This window comes from Solenopsis invicta, chromosome 11, assembly GCF_016802725.1.
Source record: "Solenopsis invicta isolate M01_SB chromosome 11, UNIL_Sinv_3.0, whole genome shotgun sequence".
Taxonomy (NCBI): Eukaryota; Metazoa; Arthropoda; class Insecta; order Hymenoptera; family Formicidae; genus Solenopsis; species Solenopsis invicta.
The window spans coordinates 12,160,025-12,184,178 of NC_052674.1; the positions used below are offsets into that span (position 1 = coordinate 12,160,025).

At 31.4% G+C, this 24,154-nt stretch overlaps 1 protein-coding gene across 5 annotated transcripts in view; it reads right to left on the reverse strand.

Moving 5' to 3' along the window:
• Positions 1 to 24,154, reverse strand: part of LOC105204516 (neo-calmodulin) — an 85,152-nt gene that overhangs the window by 33,553 nt on the left and 27,445 nt on the right. Inside the window, exons 1-2 of one of the 5 annotated variants that reach the window (XR_005575806.1) lie at positions 17,868 to 17,954; positions 1,862 to 1,903 (exon numbers count right to left, since the gene is read on the reverse strand). The exons of 1 other annotated variant lie outside the window; for it this stretch is intronic. Coding sequence is in view for 3 of the 4 variants with exons in the window: in XM_026138271.2 (XP_025994056.1) it covers positions 1,862 to 1,903; positions 17,868 to 17,954 (129 nt within the window). In the remaining variant the exon portion in view is untranslated. Of the gene's footprint in view, positions 1 to 1,861; positions 1,904 to 17,867; positions 19,030 to 24,154 lie in introns of those variants that run through there. 3 more of the 5 variants (XM_026138271.2, XM_026138274.2, XM_011173607.3) reach the window with 3 other exon arrangements.

Below are 24,154 nucleotides of genomic sequence, written 5' to 3' on the forward strand. Positions count from 1 at the left end.
TTGATCAACTAGATTTTGAGTCTGGAGCCTAATTTGAACCTAGTAAGATGCAAGTCGATAAGATTCATCTCATATAAGAAAATCTTTTGTCTCATATTTGCAATCCTTTTTTTTAAATTGGCAAAATCGGTTTTGATAAAAATTTTGATAAAAAAATGTCATATATAACAAAGTATAACTATTATTGGTTGCTAACTTTTTGGCGCTAATACTTAAACATATTTACTATAATTTTAATATAGAAATAGAAGTCAATGGTATAAATTAAATAAATTATAATTGCCATTAAAAACAATATCTCTCAAAAGGCGATTTTACCCTAATCTCTAATTGATAAAACCAATTTCTATAAACTTTCTGTTTCTAATAATGAGAATTCTCGCACGGCCATTACTGTTATGAATGACAACTTTGGCTCTGATGATGAGTCATAGCGAACAAGAAGAGACAGCAATGTAAACTAAAAACTTTTTACATAATTTTTAATTTTTGTTCACATTTAAAAATTTAACTTTTTGTTTTATTATTTATTTAATATTTCTGTCAGATATTCCTATATAGCAATTACAAAATGTTTTGTTCTCTATGTTATTAATATTATAAATTCAAGTGTTAAGGTAAATAAATAAAGAAATAAATAAATAAATAAAGATGCTGTAAATCTGTAAAGTATTATTTAAAAAATATAGGTTAAAAGACTCTACTGCATTCTTATACCTTTTAAAAATTCCAATGAAAAATTTTTATTTGGAGTTTCACCAGTTACTATATAATTAGCTCCCTAATTATTACATGTACTCTGAGAAAAAAAATCTGTCTAAAATATTTAGTCCAATTCGTGCAGCCAAATATTAAGTTGGTTTTATTAAATCTTAATTAAACAATTTAAATGGTTGGCATGAATGAATTATATCTTTCTTTGTGCAACTAAATGAAAACTGTTGAATCAACCCAACGTTTAGTTGATCGTATTGGACTAAATATTTTAGTCCTTCAATAAATATTTTCTCAGTGTAGCGTACAAATATACAGATTTAAATATTTTATGGAGAATACAAGTTAAATATTTTATTCACGTAAACAACTAAATGCTTTTTTTAAGCTTTATATCAAATTTCTTATTTCTGAAATTTCTAAATTTTTAAATTACATTCGATCATCGTTTCACAATTACTGGATTAATTTACCGTAATTTACCGAATAAGTTACCGTCAGATTGGATCATTTTCATCTCTGCCCAAGCTGATTATGTTATCATCAATAAACATTATCAGAAATACTACATTCGTATGAAAAGGTAAAATTGCGGGACCTGAATCAAAACTCGTGGAAACGTACAAGTGGCAAATGAGATTCGCCAACAATCTGTTGCGTTTCGAATGTTGTTTATCGATGAACGAGGGTTGCAGCAGGTCGGCACTGTAAGAAAATTACCAAAGACACGCGGTGTCTCTCGTTGTAATCACGTTAAATCGTATACCTATACAGCACAGAAGCTTGCAGAAATATTGTTGCAATATTGCTACAACGTGGTTGCAAGCTCTGTGCTGTGTGTGACATTGTGAGCGGCAAATTGTTTCAATTGCCTTATATACGTTCAAATAAACAGGGCGCAAGAAAGGAACTCGTATGATCTCGTTTTGACGCCACAACTCGATTATCGGCCGCACTAACGTATTGGGAATCTTCAATGAAACAATGCACCGAGCGTTTTAGTGAAATGCGCGTGCTCTACGCCTCTACGCATGAGCAATGGTATCTATGTTTCTAAAAATGAGCAAGTAATAAATGATTGACTATCTAGCTAAATAGCTAGTGACTAATCTCTCAACTAGGTCTGGATTATTATCTTGGTATATACCTGGCTGAGGCTTCTAAAGCTACTTGTGCTGGCGCTGCGAGCCTGCAAACACAAGTACAGTATGGGTCACCAATTACCACGCCACTGTAGTTGGAAAAGTATACTGTAGTTGGAAAAGTATAGATAAAGATATGATATAATATTGGCGACACTACGGATACGGTTGGTCGACACGGTGCGCACAAGTGTGATTCATATAGAAGGAATAAAAGTAAATGTATATTGTAAATGTCAGAACGCAGCTCGCGCTTGGTAAGAATATGTGAATAACGCGTGCTGCAAGCAAAGTCTTTGTACACTGCGTGACAAAAATCTATGTAAAGCTAGAAAAATGATAAAGTCCAAATTTTGATATCTGCAACTGACGTCGGCATCAACGACTCTTTCGAATGACATCGAAATCGTCGAATAAGTACTATGAAACAGTTGAAGCCGAAAAGGAGTGCAATTTGAAGAATTCGATTGCAAGAAAAATTAAAAATGCATTCTGTAATGTATGCATAAGTGGTAATGAGTATAAATAATATTTAATTTTTATCGAATTGGTATTTATTAATTATACAACTAGAAATGCTATGCTTGCTTCGTATTGTATTTCCATGTTATTTTACACCAGTGAGGGGAACAAGTAGTAAACTAGAAAATTGAGAAGACATAGCATCTCAACTATGGATATTTTGAAATTGCGATGAGAAAAATGAATAAGTTGTAGTAACTAAAATAATATAGTAACAGTAATCACTTGTAGGAGATACATAATACAAAAAATGTAACAGTTTCATTAACGAAAACTTTATTATTGATACGAAAAGTGTGTCCTGAAAATGTGGTATACTCGTCTAATTCGGAAATAATGAAATCTTACTAATTTCAGTGCTGTATTTATAACTATACATCAAATTCTCAGACAAATCGCCAATTTTTGTAAAAAGTAGATCAGAAAGCAGAGTCAAAATAGAAATTTTGTTTTATTGAAAAAAAAGCAAAAATGCATAAAAATGCACATTTCTAAAAATTTGTAAATATGCATGTTTTTGTGCATATTTCGCATATTTATATGTTTGTGCATATTTGTACATTTATGCATGTTTGCAATAAATATTTCTATAAAAAAAATCCGATGTCTACTTGTAACTATGTCAGTGATATATGCACAGTCTTTCATCAGTGACATATTGATTCCGATCAGAGAGAATATCCCTCTCTTAATCAGAATTACTAAAAGGCAGTGAATAATCACTGATCCTCACAGTGTGTACAAGTACAGCCTGCAAACCAGTAAATAATACACCGATTTTAATTTAAAAAGTATGTTATTATAGTAATGAATAATTTCAAAGAAATATTTACACATTTTCCAAATCTGAATCAATGAATCCTTATTGATTTGCAATGCTTTTATAACTATGATTATCTATTCACTATTTTTCAATGATTCTGATTAAGTAGATGGTATTCTCCGATTTTTCAGTCTTTCAATGACAATTCACTGACCGGAATCAATGTATTGCCACTGAAAGACTGTGCATATATCACTGAATGATATAAAGTGAGCACTGAAATCAGATTATTCATTGTCTTTCAGTGAATAATACACTGATTCCGGTCAGTGTACGTACCTTTTAAATCAAAGTACATTAGAGAGTACATACAGTTAATGAAATGACGTTAATATCCAACGTTATATTCGTTGTCATGATTGTGTTTTGATAGTTCTCGAAATTACTTTCGTTCTTATGACTTTATAAAACTAGTTGCAGGCAGTTGAGTTTCAAACTTATCGCATCACAGTTGGCTAATCTGTTTCCTCTGAATGTGCGAAATAAATGTAATTCTGTATAAATTATTCAACGAAACTAGAAATTATTATTAACATCAAACAACCTTTAAATCTCAATATTTGTGTCTGCTAAAATTACATTACATCAAAACAACATTACTATAAACATTGTTATAAACATTATTACATTAATTGTTAAAAGTACAGTATGACCCTGTAGAATGCGAGAGATACCTCCGCGCTATAAAAATCTCACGTTAAACGAAACAAAGAGCGCAGAAAGTCAAAACTGAATAAATACTCTTTTTTTTATACAATAGAAAACAATATGTAATTTATTCTACTTTAAACAATATGTTAGAACTAAATAAACACTCTTTTAATATAACAGAAAATAAAATGCAATTTATTCTACTTTAAACAACTTGTTAGAACTGAATAAACACTCTCTTCTATTCTAAACGTGTTATACGAGAGCAGTGGTGCAATTTTTAGTTTATATTACACTGTAAAATAATACACGAGTCCTACTGTAAAATAACAGGGATCTTATTGTAAAATAACATTCTAAGATATGTATCCAAAATTATTGCTATTCTCTTTTCACCAAAATCAATGTACTCTCTAAAATTTTTTGAGTGAAATCCCACTCTAAAAGTGTGAAAATCCTGCCAGTCTTGATAAAGAGTGGCAGGATTTTCACACTTTTAGAGTGGGATTCCACTCTTTTAGATGAAATTCCACTCCACAAAATTTAGAGAGTATGTTTTGAAAAACTTTCTGTATCCGAAAAGGAGTGTATACAGTAAACGACAGTAATTTTTACCCATTATCATTCATACTAAAGGTACATAGCGCTTACAGCAGTACCCGCACTGAAAATTATAACAATGCGTCGTGTGAGTTACTAGCGTGTGGTTATTGCATAATCTCCGACGAGTGATCACTTGCTTACATTGTACAACTAGCATATGTCAAGTGCAATTTGCACTCAGTTTGACGTTTAAAGTCAGGCATCAGATTAACAACTCACAAATCACGCGTATTGATCAGTTAAACTATTTCCTTTCCAACAAGTGGATTATTATTCAGCTCTCGTAATTTTACAAATGTATCTTAAGCACAGAATACACATTTTGTCCATTTTCAAATTGCATAAAAAGTTGACAAACAATAAATCTCGTGTATTGAATGTCGCTATATATATATATATACAGACACGAGAAAACTTTTGTAATAAGTTAAAAACTTTAGTCATCATTGCTCTGAAGCGTATAACGGCGCAATAATAATAATTCTGCAGTTTTCAAAATGAAACAACATTCAGATTCCCATCATTTACAGTTAATGCGCACGCTGTCCGCATGAGAATATGAATACATTGTAGTTACATTGGCGAGAAACGTCGCGGTACATTACAGAAACATTACGCGATCTACTATACCGTTTAATACGTTCACTGTTGAATGAAGCTTTTCTTTATTCGAAAGTTATGCTCGTCTTAATTGATGATCGCCTTCGCTCCCACCTCGTGCAAGGAAAAAAATAGACTATCAAATCGGAAAGCTGTCACGTCAGCGAGTCGTGACGGGTTTACCGAGCGAAGTGCGACGCATTGATCGAACCCCGCTTTTGTGTTTCGACGGAACTGTTTCCTTTCTGACACACCCGCCCTGACCGTTTACGTCGCGTGTTAAATCGAGACCGACTACTTGTTAACGTGGAACCTACTTTACGTTTCCTCTTACAATGGTGTCATTTTGCCACGAACTCCAGTGAGGAAGAATTCGGCTGAATACCGCAAGATTTACCGCAAGATTTATTCGTTTAACGATTTCCCACCGTAGGGGAGCTCCTAGGATTTACTATTCTCATTTTTCTGGGTAATAAACCGTGAAATAAATATACAAATGTCAAGGTCGTAATAATTTTCGATTTATAAGCAATCTTTGACCAATGTGTAGTGTTATTACGTTCCATATACTTAAACCTATAATTATATTTATTAATATGCTATTCCTTACCAATTTCCGTAATTCTAATGACATTAATTTTTAATCTTCACTTGAATTTGTTTAATTTTCTGCTTTTTTTGTAAATAGTGACTACGTACACTACAATGATTAGTTTATGACAATGATAATTGATGACTTGTGTATTAATTTATGATTAAAAGCTGTTATATACAAATTCATGAGAATATTTAAAAATAATAAGATGGATGATTTCTGAAAAATTAAAACAAAATTGACATAAGAATTATATGTAGATACACAATTATATAAATTAATATACAATTAATATCACAAATATTAGCATTAATTTTTCTTAAAAAATTATATTATTATTGTTTGTGAAATTCTTTTTTTTACTTTTCTTGTGATTTATACACATTAAAAATAATTGAAATATTATTTTGCTGTGCTAATTTAAATAATATTTATCTCTGACACAAAGAGGGCAGGCCTCAAGTTTTATTAAAAACGTATTTGGAACGAAATTTGGAGGAAAGAAGACAAAATAAAATGGCAATTTGTCTCCATCATTTTAAAGATATTAATCACTTTTTATTTTCATTTATAAGTACATAATATATATACATAATATTTTTTATTTCAATTTTCTGCCCATTCTCGTTTCGAGATGTGGATATTATAAAAGAATTTAAATAAAAGCTTTTTTATGTACCGTTTTCTTTGTCATAGTTTCATTTTAATTCTTTCTCTCTTGTCTTATTTTCCATTATTTATCAGAACAATATAATGGAACATCCAGCTAATGAGTTTCGTAATGATATTTAATTACTAAAATAATATTATTAATATACAAACAATGTTTCCATAGCACTCTCAAGTTTTATCTGTGTATAGAATATTTAGCTGAGTGAAAAAGTAATGAGAAATACTATTTTCGTCAAAACTTTAGAGGAATTTATAACAGTTATTCTGTCATTATTTATACATCACTTTTCTTCAATGAGTTTATTCTGCCCTGTGAAATATCTTTCGTGTATAATCGCATTTACACGAACAATATACCCATATAATCATGTATATTCGCGTATGTACGTAATAAATAAATCGACAGCAATTACGCGAATTGTTGGCACATGTATATAAAATATTAACAGTAAGTTCTCTCATCAGCTATTTTAAGTCATATACATACTTACACGTGTATATCAAATAGCTATGTAAAATATTTTATTTATCTGTAATATTCCTAGGCTATTAATTTGATGTGCATATACCCTATTTGATGAAATTTTCACAGATCCATTAAAATGCAATTTGTCACTCATTGATGTGCAGTGGGATAATTGTAATACAAACTAACGTTAATCTATAGAAATACAGTTTAAATTATAACAATTTAAAAAATGACTAATGTATTAATAGTCATCGCGCATATAAAATAAATATTTATAATTCCGCAATTTATAATCCGCTTTGTAAAAAGTTAATGTATACACGATGCTTTATTATTAGTAATTAGCGTGTTTCTCACAAAGTTCAAAAATAACAGTCTAAAAAGTTCTATGCACATGGTACGTATTGTAGAGATAAATCATTCATAGTACTGTACGTCATTAGTGGAATTATATTTTTTAGCTGCCAATTTTCTAATCCGCTAGAAGATCAGCACGCAATTGCTAGGAAAAAAAGCATCATGTAAATTAGTCTTATGGCGGAGTGACAAATTTCAGATTTTGTAAGCATATTATTATATTATATAATGACAAAACACAAGTAATTGTTGTGTCATCTGTCATTGTATAATAATAAAAAAGCTTAAAAATAATTTTGTTGGTATGCATATAATTTTAGTTAAAAGATCAAATTTAATTTAAGACATGTCTAAAATGTTGATATTATTACAATTTAAACTTTAAAAAGATTTAATTAACTCCAGCCAAGGATTTAATTAACTTCATCTTGAAATAGTCCAGCTACGTGTTTCGTGTTAAGTAAAGACCTAGTAAAATATTTAATGAATAAAATAATGAATTGCTTACAAATCATACAGAAAATCAAAATGTGTCATTGATTCTTTTACTGCTATGTAATTTTATTTTCTTATTTTATAAAAATTATGTGCAAAATTTTTAATTTATAAAAAAATTGTATTCTTTTCGAACGGAAAAATTTCAAGGAAAGCAACAATAACTTCTATATTAGATTCTGACTTCTACGTTCTACGTCTTACATTGTTAGCTTATTCATTTAAAAAATTAATTTAGAATTGAAGAGGATATTTGTACTAGTATTTGTTTCATAGCACGTTACGTGTTTCGTAGTAAGAATGATTTACCAGATACACGGCACGCGGGAGTCGGTGTTTGTTCTTTTTTTTGCAGTGTACAATGTCAATGTTTGCACAAGGTTGCAGTGCTATCATTCGCGCGGCGATGCACGAGTGACAGCACCGACGACATGAGTTATTTCGAAGTTGTGTTGTAATATTGTTCCGTGATATGCAATGGAACCAGGGAACCCAACCACACGTCTCTCTCTTTGATTTGAATAAGTTTTAGATTAAAATATACATGAAATTTATGTTAAAATATAGACAAAAATAAGAGACACGTATATTTTTACGTGTTTTTTTCGAGAGGGGATTAAATTATTTTCTTTTGAAACAAATATTGAAATCATAAAAGATAACAATTTTTTTTAATAATCGTTGATTGGGAATTAAGAGTTTTTTTATAACAATGATAAATTTTTTCTCTACCTTTTATTATTCAAAAAATAATATTTTAAATTTTCGTTTAAAGTACAAATTTTTGTATTATTATTATAAAGTACTCTTAAAATTATTCAATTTTGTTTAAAAATTTTTTCTCTTTTTCCATGATTCATTATATGTTTCGAAAGAAAGTAATTACCTTGAATATAAAATACTCTTAAAACAACTCAATTTTTATTAAAAAAATTTTTCTATCTGATTATTTTGATAATATAAGAAAATTTTATCAAAAAGATGTTTTATCCTCTTTAATGTACGAAAAAGCACTTATAAAAACTACTTGTCTCTTATCTTTGTCTTGTAAAATATTGTAAAATATCTAAATATCTTTTTGCACATTCAAATAATACGTATGTATTGATTAGTGTAACATACACTCAATAACTTATGCAAAGAAAGCAGCGTTAGCTCAAACAGTCTTTGTGAATATAAAATATTTAAAGCTTAGTAAAATCAAAGGGAGACACTTGGTTATGTTCCCTTGTAAGAGAAAGTCCTATCATTTTCTAGGAACAATTAGCAATTGGAAACCCACGCGACTGATTAAGTCTCGCGATTAAGTAATCGTGAGCGTATCGGGGTGACTATTTTTGGAAGTAGATACGCAGACAGATATCTCACGCGATTTAAAGTGGATCGAAATAGGTAACAGGATAATAACAAATTGTGATTTCGTGATATTTACGATAATAGACTTTTAATGATGTATGGGTTCGAATATGTGCGTTGAATTATTCGATTGATTCAAACATAATTTGTCCAGCTCCGAGGTACGTGAATCGAGTAATCCATGTAATGAAAAGCCAACGTATCGACTGCTCATAAACAATACATGCACATTTTGCACGATTTACGCGTTTGAAACGTATTGCACGTGCCCCGAATTCTCCTCGTATGAATTTTCAAACAGTTCATTGCACCTCAATAAACCAAATTAGACTTTATTAGATAAATATTGCATAGTATGAAAATAAGGTGGCGTTATTTTCGAATTTTTTGGTCATCAATGGGACGCGATAAAAAACGAATTGACTCGGATTCGAGTCATGCATTTAATTAATAAATATAATCGTAAAATTAATTTTCTATCTTAATGTTTTAATCATATAATATAAATTCGGCATTTATATATCGATAATTTTTTTCAAACTTATTCCTTTTAATTCACTCGATTCGCAAATATTACATTTTTATAACATATTTCTAGTTTTATATGAAATTATACCACACTTTTTCGCGTTATTCTTTCGTCGACATAAAACGCTCTACTCTTCTCTTACTTGTGATTAATGTTGAGAATGTTGTGTAAAATACAGCGCAACTGTCCTTTCCTAGTGATTAATGCACGATCGTAATTAACTAGGTGTACAAGAATGTGGATGTTGTGTAAAACAACGAAAAGAGAAGGATTAGGAGACATCAGGTGATGGCGGAGCAACCATATAGTAATTTTTTTTTATTATTTCGTTTGTTATTTGAGATTATAGTTATTTTATACGCGCAACATATTTTTATATTTTTTAGAAATATTAATTATTCTGAGAATTACTATGAGAATTTAAACATTTTTACTGTATAGTTGAACGTAGTCTTCTCTGCATTGTAATTCCGCTATTGCGCGGCGCATCGTGTATCCGTGAATGATATAAAATCCTCTTTTTTAATTGGAGAGGTAATGGATCTGTGAAAATTTTATCGAACATGTAAAAATTGTATGCAAGTTAAGCTATCAAGTTAAGAGTATTATAGACAAATAAAATTTTACAAATCTACCTCTTTAAAGTAGATGAGCTAGGACAGATTTTACTATAATATTATCAGTAATACATTTAAAATACAATTGGATTTATTGCACACACGAAAATACACACATACGCACGTAATAAAAGATATGTGTCACAGGCAGTTCAATATCCATTTCTACCAATGTAGATTAATTTTAATATCAATTAAATTTATTTTTCATTTCTTTCCAGTTTTAAGTATTAGAAAAAGGTAAAGAATAACTTACACTAAATTAAAGATAATCTACATCTTTTGATGAAACTGGACAACATAAGTTTGATAAAAAGTGGTGTCCGATCGAAAGTAAATAATGATAGTGCATGTGATGTATTATCTCTTAACCTTTCGCTAAGCACTCTATACTTAAATATAGAAGTTTCAGAAAATGCTTTGGAGAACATCATAAGGATATTACATGTGTAATATTTGAGCAATTTTAGTTAAATAATGAAATTATAATCACACAGTTAAAAACTGTATTTAATATATATTACATGTTCCAAACCGTCCATTCAAACTTTTGTGATAATTCAACACAAGATAAATACATGAAAAAATAACATTAATATTATGTAAAACTTAACACAAAAAATGTAACACTTCAACAAAATTTGAAAATAGATTGTAGAAACGTAAAATCATTTTTTGAGTAAAATAAATATTTGCAATGTATTGACACGTACATAAAATATATATTTGACACGTACGTAAAATACAACAAATAGGGACTATTGACATTCAAAATCAATAAAAAATAAAAGTGGTAAATAAAAATTGAGCATAGGTGCATGTACATTTTACTTATTTATTTTAGCATTTACGTTTCAAAACTACTTTATTTTTACGTTATTTATTCATTTATCCATAAATTGTATTATTTTAACATTAAGAAACGTTGACTATTTATTTAACACAAAACGACTATTCAAATAACATTCAACAATTGCATCGTGTTGAATTAACACTTGAATGTAAAAATTCAAAAATTTTAAGAATTGGTTTTGATATAAATATAAATCATTTTCTATTGCGTAATTGCATTTTTCAGTTCACTGTTTAATAAAAAATGAAATAAAAGAATAAAAAATAAAGGTTTAACAAGTAAGTTATATAATATTATTACAGAATAATATTATTAAAGAATGTATAAACTTTTATTTAAAATCCTTCATTGTTACAAAGACTGGAACAAGATGTTTCGTGCACTCTATATATCTATAGAAAATAAAAATAAATTAATATATACAGAGTTTAATAGAGAATTGTTAATGTATGTGTTACGTTTCTTTTTTCCTCTTCTCACAAAATATCTTTTTAGTTTATCTTCGACTGTTCTACATTTCTACAAAGTTAAATATTACACAAATTGGTACACGGAAGAAATCAATAATTGAATTATGTCATCATCAAAACAAAAAAGGGAGTATTTTTCAGCCTCAAGATATATGTTCTATCTAACTTAATTATTAAATAAAAATTGTGTTAATCATTATTAATTATTATATTATTACAATGTGTTAACTTTCTTCTGTTTATTTTTCGTAAACTATCTATCTATATTTATTAATAATTTCACTTGAATTTGTGCGCGCAAAACACTTAAATTCTTTTATCATTGAATTGGACACAATGCGTTATAGCGCATATAGTAGATCCTTATATATATAAAAAGTCAAAAAACAAAACGAAATGCAAGCAGTTAAGGCGCATAGATAGTATCATCTGAATTATGAAAATTAATAACATATAATAATGAGTGTAAGTACAATTGTAGATTTAAACACATGCTAATTCTATGTAATATTCTCATACTTTTGATTGCTTATAATGAAAATATTCCAACCTCAATATTTTTATATTAAATTATATTTGTTAAGTTAATTAATCTTTAGAACGAATTATTAAAGTATTGCACGGTGATTGAGAGACATCGCGTAGCATAATAAAAAGATACATTTAAGAGGACTAGAGGAACAGATTATTCGATAATCGTATTATATTTATCTGACAATTTTTTTATGATAAATTGAATAAATGTACGAAAATGAAATTATAAAGAAGACTATATACATATCTATACAACATATAAAGTGTAAAAAATATATTTCTTTAGTAACCAACTTTTTATTAATAAATTTATTTTATAGATATAATAAATTGATTGATAGTAGAATGCCAAAACCTTGCAATATACTAGAATGACCTTCATAATTATTTTAATGGCTTTACAAAATTGTTTTTTGTATCTGGCTAAATTTTTAGATACTTCAGCAAAATTGTTCTTTCCGTATACAGATTGCCAAATTCATCTTCAAACTGAGATAAGATCTCAGTCTGAAGTGTATATATATATATATATCAAACTGAGATAAGATCTCAGTCTGAAGTGTATATATATATATATAGAAAGAGAGAGAAATGTATACATCGTTTCTTTCATTTTTCATTGATATCTCAATTATCAATAATTCGATCATAGTGATTTTGAGGAAAAAATTTTAGAAGGCTTTCCTCCACTATGAACCTTCCGGACAAATCTCTACATTCTTTCGAATAAAAATTAACAATATGACAGTTATAAACTCCATTATTTTAATTAAAAGATTTTTTTTATTACTGATAGTTGAAAATTTCTAATTAAAAATTGCCCTAATACCTAGAAAGCCTAGATATCATTGCAAAATAACGATCACGAAAAAGAAATGGAGAATACTTCAGCTATGTCTTTATACAAGTATTTGTTAAAAAATAAAAAAACACTTTCTTCTATTCTTTATATAAATATCACTCAGTTGTATAAATATCCCTCGGAATTTCGTACATTTTATTTAGTCGCAAAAAAAATTATCAAGGATTTTCGGACAATCTGATCATTTGATTCTCTTAAAGAACGAACGATTTTTTAATTTGTGCGCATTTATAGCGCAACAGTACACTGATACAAATCGATTAATCAACACATAAAATATTAAATCCCAGAAAATTTTGATGATAATATGCAGACGGTGCATGAAATAACGGAAACGTGAGCGAGCGCATATCGGAAAAATGTCCCGAATGTTGGCAGAACAAGTTATGCAATTTTGATGGAACTACAGAACGAAGTGCGTATGTACGTGTGAAACCTTGATCGATATCGTTGGCACTAGCATCGTCTCGGAAATTTCTTTTCTTCTTCGTTTCCGTGACATGCACGTGTTATTAATCATGCGTACATGTACAAGCTATGAATTATATTTATGCTTTTTCCTTAAAACTAGCTTGCAATAAATTCATGCGGACAGCGTCACCGACTATTTGTCTTGCGCGAAGACGAAGGATCGGAGCATTAAAACTGTGATTTTATTTTTCAGTTTTATCCATCAAAATCTTATCTCGGTCTAAAGATGAATTTGGCAATCTGTACACGAAAAGAACGAAGTTTGCTAAAGTATCTGAAAATGTAGTTAATTATAGAAAATAATTTTGTTGAACCGTTGAAATAATTATGAAGGACGTTCAAATATACTTAATAAGTTTTGGCATTCTAGCAATCAATTTGAGCGTTCCACGTACATTGGTAATCCAACAAAATTATTTTTAGATCAGTAAGAAATTTTTAGATACTTCAGCAAATCGTTCTTCCCGTGTAGAAGGACTTCTCTATATCTGTGCCACTTATGCTGCATGGATTATCGCTTCGGGGGCGCTCTTAGAATCCTTGCGGTGCTGAAATTCTATCTTAACTATTTGCTACACTTCCAGTAAACTTTCATTATAAATCTGAAAATTCCTAAATATACACGGAGAGAAAAAAAATTCCTAAACATTAAATATTTATTCGAATAATACTAATACAATATATTTACTTACGGAACATAAATATTTATTCTATAAGAAAAAATTATACTTAAATTTAATTAGTGGTTCTTATACCGAATAAATACGTATTTACATTTAGTAAATATTTCATTAGCATTATTTGAATTAATATTTACCAAAATTTAATAATTTTTCTCTCAGTGCTCTTTCAAAATTCTTATACCTGTAAAGAAAATGTTGATTATGTATCATCAGTTATCTCCTTAAAATTCATTACTTAAACTGTTAAAGAAATGTATAGAGAACAATTTAAAATAACGTCTCTTTCTAGACTCTCTTCATATCTCTTAACAATATATTAATTCAAAATGGCATTAATTGTAGGCATCACACGCAAGTCCGTTTTTCCGAGTCAATTAAAAGCACTTCGCATAAGGTAATTTCGAACGATACTCTCTTTTTATGCACGGTCACTTAACGCGTTATTAAACGACCACGTACAATCTTTTTCCTAGCAATTAAAGTCTGCATAGCTCTGCAATATCGGTTTTCAACTGCGCGACATTTCAATCAATCCCGCGCTAAAAACTCCGGCACGTGCTCCGATGCTTCGGCGAAATAGAGATAAGTTTCATTGTATATATCTCGCGCGACGATCGTTCCGAGAAATTAATTGCCATAATAAGAACGACCCGTTTATTTTATGTCTCGCGTGATCCGCGTGCGATATCAGCCACTGCGCCGCGCGGGTAAGCATTATTATGCATTCTCCAGCGTCGTTTCTCTCACTATCTGAAGGAGCTATCGTCGTCGTGAGAAAGTCGAGCGTGTAACTCCACTAACGGCATAATGACTTCGCGATAAAGGCGCGCATTGATGACATTTATAGTTCGGCGTGCCTGGACGCGCCAATGCCCGCTCGACATTGCTCGCGCTTTCTTTCTTCCTCTTTGCAGAGGGTCAATCTAGACCGCCTTTGTGTGACCCATCGAAATGAGAAATGACCGCTGAGGGTCGGTGACGCCCAGATTGTTCGGAAGCCGGTGGTGCGAGTTAAATCGTTTTTCTTTCAGTATCGAAAAGCCATTCAACATAGCCACGCAGAACGCAGGTCGCAGGTCGCAAGTACGGATGTGACAATGATACTATTAACGCTTTTGTTGGCTTGTCGCATCCGCGTTTGCAACATATAAACGCGATCCACGTTTTGCGTCTTGTATAAAATGTCCTTAAAGTAAAGCAGTAACCGGACATGTAACAATGCAGAGCCAACCCAAGCGGAACAACGAGTTACAAGAACGTCAAAATAACGACAGAGTGAATCGTGATTGATCAAAAAATGACTTTAACAATCATTTTGACGTCAGTCACTTTGACGTCATTTTGACGCCGTGATGACTCTCTGTTCTGCTTGGGAAGATTGTTGAATTTTGTATTTTAAAGATTTACGATATATACTAATTACATATAATCAGTTATATAAAATAATCTACAGAATTAATTAAAATGTAACGTAGAAAATATTATTATTAACATACAGAAACGTACGAAAAATTTTTTAATTATTCTGAAAGTAATTACAAAGCATCTGAATGAATATCCGGACAATCTAAAATGCTTGTTCTTAATGTATTGTTTATAAAATAAATACAAAAAAAAATATTATCTTAACAATTAAATAATGTTTGTCTCTCTCTCTTTCTCTCTCTCTCTTAAAATATTTCTTAAAATGCTTCTCTCTCTCTTTTAAAAATATCGAAATATAATAAACTCTAATCTAGTTGTGTAATAAAATTATTTTAAGTTAGTTTTTATAATGTTTAAAATAATATATTTTATAAATATCTTAAAGTATTTAAAGATTACACTGTTGGAAAATCTGTGTATTTTTGTAAAAAAATCTGCTGATTAAAGCTTTTGTGTTAAGTGATGAACACATTCATGTGTAAATTTAACACATGTCTGTTATGTTAACTAAACTCAACAGATGTAAAATGTAGAATTGTGATTTAAAAAATATGTTAAAGTAACACAATTTAATAAATACGCGCAAATTGTGTTGCTTTAACATATTTTTTAGATCATTTTTATAATTTTACATTTTGTATCGGTTAAAATTTACAGAAAAAATGTTCAAGTTGCACTATAACAAGAGTAGGAATAACTGTGTAAATTTATACTGTCATACTTTTTCCTATTCTTCAGATAATTTTATCATAAAAATTATGTTAATTGTATACACAAGTAACTTCAAATTACGATTAAAATTACAGTTCTTTTTGTGTTGAAATATTAACGCAGTATTAATGTTATTCAACACATCCCAATTATGTTAAATTAACACAAAATTTTGAGTGGACCGTTTGGGACATGTGGTTTATGTCAAATTTAATACAATTTTTCCAACTGTGTACAATTAAATTTTAATATTATAAAAGTTCATTTAAGATTAATAATAATAAGTTACTGCGTATCCAAATATAGGAACATGTTCGGTCACTGAGACATTTATATGATATAAAGTAATTCCGATAGATACGCACCTATCAAAAATTCAATTTATCAAGCACTATTTACTATATATATATATATATATATATATATAAAATAAATTATAGTAGTAGACAGTACAAAATTTTTAATGATATTATTTATATATATATATATATATAATAAATATCAATAAATATAAATAATATCATTAAAAATTTTGTACTGTCTACTACTATAATTTATTTTCGTATATTTGAAAAAAAAACTTTCAAAAACCCTTATATTTTTGTCGTATATCAAAAAAGATAGGATATACGACCATTTATGAGTGGAACAATGAAATAAATCTTCATCTTTTATTATCCTTTTACACTTATCACGAAATAACCGCTAATAATAAGTCTTTTATATTCTCTGCAGAGATAGTCATTTTACGTAAATTGTGATACATCGCTGTGCTACTCACAACAGTGATCAATTGATTCAATTCACGATGATTTTGTTAATATTAACAGTAAAAAACCGAAATCACAACACAATATAACGTAAAAACCTACAATGTAAAAAAATTCAGTAAATTTACATATAATAGATGTAAAAATTACACGAATAGTCCCGTTTTTTGTGAAATTATATAATTTTTATAAAATTATATAATTTTATATATATATAAAATCATATAATTTCATAAAAATTATGTAATTCCACAAAAATGTAGATTTGCTTTTAGGAGTAAATATCTTATTTTATATATGGAAAATTACGTATATAACAGAATATTTAAATATTATATGTTTATCTAAATTTTTATAACGTAATACAACAATATTCCATATATCGTTGTAAAATATAATGCGATTAACGTTCACTGGGCTTGCGTGAAAACTCTGCCCATGGAGCATCTATTCCGCGCTGCAGTAAGTAGTCATTCTATTGTTTACAACATGTATGATAAAGAGACAATATGTGAATGTATAATACAATTGTAAAACGAATTGACTATAACTTTCCATACATGTAAATTTACTTCTGCAATCTGCTTAATTACAAATTACAAAATTAATCTTACCCCTGTATATTGCAAATTTACAAATGCGTGGAAATTCACAACTATTTAGTAACTTTACACCTATTGTAGCGAGCGATTTTGAGAAAATTTTTTTACAGCGTACAACTAAAAAATAAAAGGTAATTTACTCGCGACCACGCGAGCAATTAGCAAATTACCTTTTCTTCTAACTACTGCGCGGCGTAAATAGCGAAATTACCCTACTCAAAATAGGATTCGCTGCGCGGACTTCCCTGAAAGCCGCTCACTTCGAGCGCAAATCGCGCGACACACATGAACGATGAAACAGAGTCAGTCCGATGCTATCGTAAATCGTATGCGATTTTTACCTTGCTTCTATTTCGCGGTGCGAAGTCCTCTTTGCTAGGTTTCCTGCGCTTGTCCTTGAGGATCATCCTCGCCGCGGCGAATGCCATCTTGTCTCGCCTGGCGCACTCTTTTCCGACGGTGAAATAAAGCGTAAACTCGCCGATCGGCCTAGCGATCCTTAAACGAGCCCTTTCGAACACAGTGTGACAGGAATCACCGCGATTCGACAGCGATAATAATCTTCTTATTGCTCTTATTGCTTGTCGATCGGCAGGCTCGCGTGCGTGCGCTTATAATTACGTATGCGTATCACAATATTGAAATGTATTTGCTCGTTTCGCCTGTACTCTTGTGCGCTCGTATGCATTTACCCGTGTGTATATATACGTACGGTAATTTATGCGAAGGCTACCAACGCTACAACGTCGCGTCGTAATCACAATATTCGTTCTATATCGCGATGCCCTTATCGTTATCGTTTAACTACCGCCTCGTCGTATCGTCATCGCCGTAATCGCTTCCATTCCCCCCCCCCGAGCTGCCGTCGCAAACCTTGTCTCCCGACCCCGATCTACTCCCTTTTCAACGTATCTCTATTCTCTCCCGCAGATAACGGAGCCCCCGCTTCCGGCGTCTTCACGTTCGAACGAGGAGGGCGAGATCGGTTCGGCGTTCAGATCGGCGCTGACTCGCGAGGGGACACGCGACAAAACGCGCGCCGAACACTATCGATTACGTTTTAAGCGCTCGGATGACGCGGGCACCGCCAACGGCCGGTTGCGAGCTGCAGCATCATCGTCGTACGAGCCAACGAGCCCTGAGCCGGCGCTCCTCCTCACTTCATCGCGACGGCCCGATCGGCAGTACCGAAAACGCACCGGCGCGGGTGCTGGCGGTAATGCCAGCAGCGTCGTACTCCTGATGCCGGCGACGACGGCGATATCTCTCGGGTGTGCTGCTCGGCGGCGGAATCTCGCGGAAGCTCGTCGGGAACATTTGCCCCGCCGTGACGTGGTGGTTACGCGCCCCCGGATTGACACTGCCGTGTTCCCGTTTCCGCGTTTTCCGTCCGACTCGCTTCGGCACTCGGCTCGCGAGAATGCGGCGATTCGGCGATTTCGCACGATTACGGCCGCGTCTTGCGTCGATCAGCCGATGATTATCCTAATTGCGATCGTCGATCTAGAAAGAGAGAGAGATAAAGGAGAGGGTGCATGGTCCGTGGCCTACTCCGCTTTCGCGCGCGCGGTCTACATTCTACACGCGAGACTCGCACAATCGCGTTAGCAGCGACTCGTTTCCCAAGGAGGAGCCGACCGGAAGCCGAGAGATCGATGGATAGTGGTTAAATGGGATTCATGTTTTTGGCATGAAAATAAAAATAAGATGGATAACTCTTGGCAATTAAACTGTCTAGTTGACATTGGCTTGCAGCATAAATGTTGTCGGAACAAGAATTCAGGATGCACAGGTACGTTTGAAAACGAAATAAGATTCTTTTATAGGTCAATCGAGTAGTCATTAGGAAGAATAAGATGAGGAGCAAAGCTTCATTGATGGCCTTGATGTAGCACGATAAATACAGACAGTAAAGTGAAACACTTTTCAACTTCGTTATTCGTTTCTTAATAAATTGTTAAGACTAAGTATCTCGGTAACTTATTTTCAAACGCGAAATTGGCGGACGAAGTTCGGGGGATGTAGATCGAAGAAGTTGGAGAACGAGAAATCTCTTGTTCAGTACAGTTCAAATGGAATTTGTTTCAACAGAAATAATATAGATATAAATTATAAAATACACGGGATGACATTGGAAAAGTTACTAAAACTGAATCGCTATTATTTTAGAACGTAAGGAAAATAAAATCAAATGAACGAAGGGATCATACTTGGTCGGAAATTTCAGAAAAATATCAATTTTTGGATTTTCACATGTTCTGTGAGTACACCATTTGGAGACTATCCCCTAAAAATTTCGAGTTAATCCGATTAAAATTGACGGAGTTGTAAGCGTTCAAAGCACGCTCCGCTTGACCGTTAGGAAGAAGCAGATATAGTGCGGCAGCTGCGCCCGGGAATAAAAGAATATATCGTCGGCAGCACTAAATTGATGTTTCGGGGGCTACACAAACCTCTTAAAAAAATTTATTACACGGGCCTAGAATAGATGACTCTATGCAAGTTAAAAAATAAACATTTTATACATGAAATTTTTAACGCGTCTTTCTCAAAACCACATTTTCAAAATGGATGACCAAGATATTTCGAAAACCATTGTATCGATTTATTTCAAACATTGCACGTTTCTTTTAGATATAAAAAACTGGTCCTTGGACAAAAGATTTTTTCGATACATTTTTTTTTATTGAAAAAAAAAACAAGCTGTACTTTCATCAAAAATTAGAACTTTAACGTTCACCATTTTGAAAAATTATTCAAGGATTAGATTAATATTAAATAAATCTTTTCGAATTTTTGTCTTTCAAATGATTTAGATCAGAGTAGCAGTGACCGCAAAACTAAATTTTTAAAAGAACTTCCGGAAAAATGGCGAACCTTTTTGTTTATTAATATTTTTTAGTAAAAAAAGTTGCATTCAATTCGAGTATAAAAATATACTCTTCCACATGTAGGATCATATTTTTTAAAAAAGTTTTAAAATATACAGGATGTCATTCAAAAAGTTACTAAAATTGAATCGCTATTATTTTATAATAAAAATAAATTAAATTAAATGAATTAAGAGATCATACAGTCAGAAACTCCAGAAAAAATTGATTTTTAGGTTTTGACATGTTTATAGTTTTTATTTTTTTAAATCACATTCCCACAAATCACATATTTTTCGATTTGCTGATCGAGCATGACCTCTTGACTGAAGAGAAAAGCTCGTTATTTTTATGACGCGGTTACAAGTGATGTACAATACGTGAATTTATAGAAATAAATGTATATAAATTTACAAAGTGGCGAACAAATATATATGAATTTACAAATTAGAAATAAATAATATATACACATATATAACAAAAATCACCTATACCGATGTAAGTTTCATAAAAATGACGCTTCCTTATTTCTTGAAAACTAAATATCACACATTATTATTACTAATAAAAATAACCTGTTTTGATAATTAAAAAAGTGAAAAGCCATAATTCATACATTCGTGGCTTTTTTCAATACAAAGTTTGCTGAAAACAAATTTTTTTAAAAGTAAGAATAAAATTTGCATGATTTTCTTTTGTAAAGTACAGTTAAATAATAACATGTATATTGTTAATAATATTAGATTATTTTATATGTGTTTTAGTTATATTTTTCTCTCTTTTAATTTTCTCATAATGTAATTTTAAACATAAAATCGGAGTTAAACGTAAACTGACATCTTTTTATAAGACAGACTGTAAAATAATAATAATAATAATTTTTGTATACATATTATCGCGCTATATGTTACGGAATAGCATTAGGTATTTATATAAATTGACGAAAAATGTTTTACACCGAAATGAAATTCTAGGAATCCTAGGAATTCTCATCACATACATGAACTTGTAAATATGTCTATCATGTTGATTTCAGGGCTCACTTGCTTATTTAATAAAAAATTTAATTACTACAAAATTTGAAACAATATTATAAAAACTGTTGATATCATCTAATATTAATAGAAAACACTTTCTAGTTTGTATTTATGTTTCCAAAGTTTTATTTTTAGTTTTTATTTAAGAAATATAATTAAAAAATGAAATAGTAGTTGGTATCGACAACCTTTCTCTATATAATACAAATAAATAATATATAATATGACGTAGAAGACATTGTATTACTTATCTATTTATATATAAATCGATGATATATATTTTCGAAACATTACACCGAAAGCATAATAATTGAGACGCTTTTGAATTATATTAATTGAAAAAAAAATTGTTAAATATAACTTTAATAACATTAATCTTTGAATATTACTTTAAAGTGGGCATTTTCAAATGCTAATTCAAGTTCAAAATAGTTTTTGTTACTAAAATTTGGATAACTGATAAAATAACGTTTAATAAAATTTTGTTTTTTTATTAAAATAGTAATAGTTCAGTTATTTAATTATTCTTGTAATCTAAAAAGTAGAAAAAAAGTGGTTAAGAAATTTTTAATTTTACGAATAAATTTTTATCCAAAGTAGTGTTAATGTAAGAAAAATATTGATAGCTCTCTAGGGTGACTATAACTATACTTTCAAAGAATTCCAGTTAAATTGCATTTACGGACATGTCGGGGCGTCTTCTCAATATACAATATATATGGCACCGAGCCATGCAATCAACTAAATTTTGTTTCTTTTGTAATGTTTAGTTTTACAAGTTATAAAGATATTCTTTTTGTACTGTGTTTTACAAAAAAAAAATAATAATAACGAGGTGTAGAGTTTCTTTTGTAGAGGACTGTTTAATTTGGTTCCTTCTCTCATTATATAATAAATCGTTTAAATTTCAACAACTGCACAATCAAGGGGTTACTCACTCTGCACTGATGAATGAGGTGCTTGACTGTTTTTAGATTTCTTGTAATTTCTTGCGATTTCAACGTGATTTTAAAGTGATTTCAAGTGATTAATTACGTGTTTAATTCCGTTATTTCAATTTGATTTCTTAAAGATTTGGGCTGCGTTTCAAAAGTCTGCTAGTAAAAATCTATATACGTAACGTGAATTATAGATTTTTGGTGCTGTCATTGTACATCGGAACGCAGTCTTGATGTCAAAGTAATTTCAACTGATTTCTGATTGCAAATTGATTTCAAATTAATTTCAATGATCGGTGCTTGACTTATCATCTCATGAGTCTGTAATCCCTTGTGTCCGATTCATCACTTTGTATGTAATTTTGTCCGAGGGGGTAACCACTTGATGTAATCGTAGAACAGTGTTTCCAAAATCATTACAAAATCTTTACGAAATTCTCATGTAATCATTCTGCAATTGGATGTAATCATAAAGTTAGGTAAAATTATCAGAAATCATATGTAATTAGCAGACATAATTTTGGATTTCTGTGTAATCATTGGAAACCATGGGTAAGCATCATGAAATTTATGATAAAATTATATACGATTGTCATGAAATTTGATAAAATCGATACTTTTGGCTTTCTACCAATCTTGGGTCAAAATCAGTTATCAGAGATCACCAATAAAGTCTTGACGCCAGCAGTCAGGTGTATGCCTATTTTTTTAGCAGTTACCCCTCAATTGGATTTTATTTAAAAGAAATTAGCAATTAAGAATGATGCTTCTAATCCAATAAAATCATTTTTAATCACAAGAACTCTGATAACTGCATACGCAATCACGAAAAATCATTGTGCAATCAGACGAAATCATATGGAGTCAAATCAAATCGTGTAATCTGTGGGACATTTCACCTAGTTACCCCCTCACCCCCTCGATTTTTTCTCTTTGCGAAGAGGACCCGCGTCCTCAACCAAAACGCGCGACAAATCCTCGTCGAATCGAATATCCCGCGAACCACGTATCATTCCCAACATTCTCGCGAAACTCGCGAAACTCGCGTGACGATGCATGCCGCGAAATTCCACGCTCATACGACACGATAATGCAACGTATCATGAAATCGGTTACTCCGCTTGGCTGCTCGCGTTTCACTGTCACCGTCGTCGCTCCGCTCGCAGCCATGCGTTTCTCTATCCGTCTAGAGGGGAGAGTGCGAGAGAGAGAGAGAACCTTGAGAACCCACGTGCACCTCGTGTCGTTAATATTTCAGGGTTATCGGACGGCACGACGTCGTGCCACCGCCGCCGCCGGCAACATGCATTTCGCGCGAGAGCGACACGCGTCCGCCGCGCGATGCAGCGATGCTCCGATCTTCGTCGTGCCGTCCGTTGTTGATCCGTGACAAGCCGGATCCGCCGGACTGACATCAGTTAAGAGCATTTCGCTACGCCTGACACGGACGGCTTTTCAAAGAGGAGAGAACTCGGAGAAGCAAACTTTTAAATATTCTTTCCTCGGGAGAAGAACGATAATTTTTTTCTCTTTCTTTGCGCTGTAAGAATAATTCACGAAACAGTAATCTAATCTCCCGTCCATGCAGAAGTGTATTTGCATATTCAAGAAATGGATTTGAGCTACAAAGCGTCCCAAATTCACAAACTCCCCCCGCTTAATGGTACGTTCTTTGAATTTAAAGTCGATCTTTTCTACGGAACTTTAAAACTGTCAGTGTAACTATTTTAAGGGCGCAACTAGATTTAAAATTATATTTTTGTCGAAGCAAATTTCATTTGGG